Here is a 1,844-nt window from a genome sequence, read left to right on the forward strand (position 1 = left end):
TCCCGAGTCTCCCCTCCACCATCAGTTCCCCCCACCCCGGGACTGTGCTCGCCGAGTCGCTGCTGTCGGGCTCAGGGTGGCCCAGCAGACACGTGTGTGCACTCATTAAAGGGGGCAGTCACCAGCCCTCGGGTCTGCAGCTATCCATGCTGAGTCACAAATACCCTCCTCGGGAAATGAAATCCTCGGAATGCCCTTTAAAATTAGCTCGCAGCTTTTGCACGGGCGCGCACACTTACACCAGAGCCACACAGGGCTGCACGCCATGGAAATTACAAAGCACAGGGAATAACTCGTGGCTGGATGGACAAACGCCCCTGGTGAGCGCCCTGCCCCTTCCCGAGTCATTTTCCCCCAATGCCTCTGCAGCCCAGAGTCTAAAATACGACTTTAGTCCTCTTCCCAACAGAACAATCAGCAACCTTCGGCTAAAGGGTTCCAGACCCTCACGGTGGGAGTAAGCAATACGCTTAATTTAAAATTCAAGCAGGATACTTATTGGAGGAAAAAAGGGAAGGGGCAAAAACTTCATTTGACACGAGATGATAACTGCCTTCAGGAAAATGCATTTTAAGTTCTCAGTAGTTAATCATTAAAGCTTTAAACTCGTGGAATCAGTCCATTCAAAAGAAACTTCCTAAACCCGATCTTCCCGTGTATCTGATGCAAAAGAACTAGGGGCTTGTGTTATATTTAAAAATCACGCCCTCCTTTACAAAGAAAAAAAAAAGGCCTTTCAATGTAGACCCGCATCAGTGCCAGCGGCAGATCTGCAATTCCGGAGGCTTCCCTCCCCCCACCCCCCCTTGAGCTAGCAAGACAGAGACAGACCGAGACAGAGAGAGGGAGAGACCCCTTCCCGCATCCCCCGCCCAGCCACCTTCTCGGTAGTTACAATCCGAACATGCCAGCACGGACAGTAAAGGGTTAATGGTGTACCTACCAAATCGGCTGTGGTCTTTCCTGGTTCCCTGGATAGTACCATTGGGGAAGATTTCTAAGTGAAATCCAGTCCTGCAGTAGAGCTGCCTCCGCCTGAGAATCCCCTTTAAATGATCCAAGTCCGTGACTGCAGGTCCCCTGGGAAGCCCCCCTGCTTCGGACTGACCCAGGTGGTCACTTAACAAAACCGGGCTGTCCGCCGGCAACACGGGCACATTCCCAAACGGTGCCGCATCCTGCACACCGAAATAGTTCCCAACTTCACCTAGGGGAGCCATCAGAAGACTCGGCTTTCGGAGCACAGCGATAAACAATAATGATGGTGCCAACCCAGGAGCTATTAGGCGAGGTATATCCAACTCCCCTCCCTTACTGCAGTTGCAGAGAGAGAAAAAAGGTCCTTTTCTTCAATCCATTAAATGGATAAATAAAAGTCATCTGCTGCTTCACTGGCACAGGTTCAAGGTCAAACCACGGATAGTCTAAGAAGCCACCACTTCATACTCACACACTGACATATTGATAAACGTATCTATGTATCTCTACAGATAGATTCCCCGGCTCTCAGCAGGCAGGAAGGTCTTCATCCCATCCGACCGTAATAAGGAAAAAAGATCCGTAGTTTCTCCATTTGGTTTGAGATCAGAATGACCATAGCAACTTAAATGCCTAGGCGTTATTATAGGGGTTTTTAAGATGCACGGGCTACGTCAGAATTTACGGATCCAGGAAGGCATGCGCCGTTTTCACTCTAACCGACTCTGCAGATATCAGCAGGAATCCTTCAAGGGGAAAAAAAAAAATCTCACGTTGGTGGCGGCGACAAATCTGCCCCCGTCCTCCCTCCAAAAATGAGAATAATGGTAATAAAACAAAAAGAAGGAAAAACTTTTGGCTTCCAA

General features: G+C 49.4%; 1 protein-coding gene across 2 annotated transcripts in view; it reads right to left on the bottom strand.

Annotated features, from left to right (window-relative positions):
• FGF9 (fibroblast growth factor 9) overlaps positions 1 to 1,838 on the bottom strand; it is a 40,580-nt gene extending 38,742 nt beyond the window's left edge. For both annotated transcript variants that reach the window (XM_024754263.1, XM_024754188.1), the window contains exon 1: positions 944 to 1,838. In XM_024754263.1, coding sequence (XP_024610031.1) covers positions 944 to 1,220 — 277 coding nt within the window. In that variant the 5' untranslated portion in view covers positions 1,221 to 1,838. The remainder of the gene's footprint in view (positions 1 to 943) is intronic.
• Between the last annotated feature and the right edge of the window lie 6 nt (positions 1,839 to 1,844).

The sequence above is a fragment of the Neophocaena asiaeorientalis genome, unplaced genomic scaffold (assembly GCF_003031525.2).
Source record: "Neophocaena asiaeorientalis asiaeorientalis breed wild unplaced genomic scaffold, Neophocaena_asiaeorientalis_V1.1 scaffold443, whole genome shotgun sequence".
NCBI classification, from domain to species: domain Eukaryota; kingdom Metazoa; phylum Chordata; class Mammalia; order Artiodactyla; family Phocoenidae; genus Neophocaena; species Neophocaena asiaeorientalis.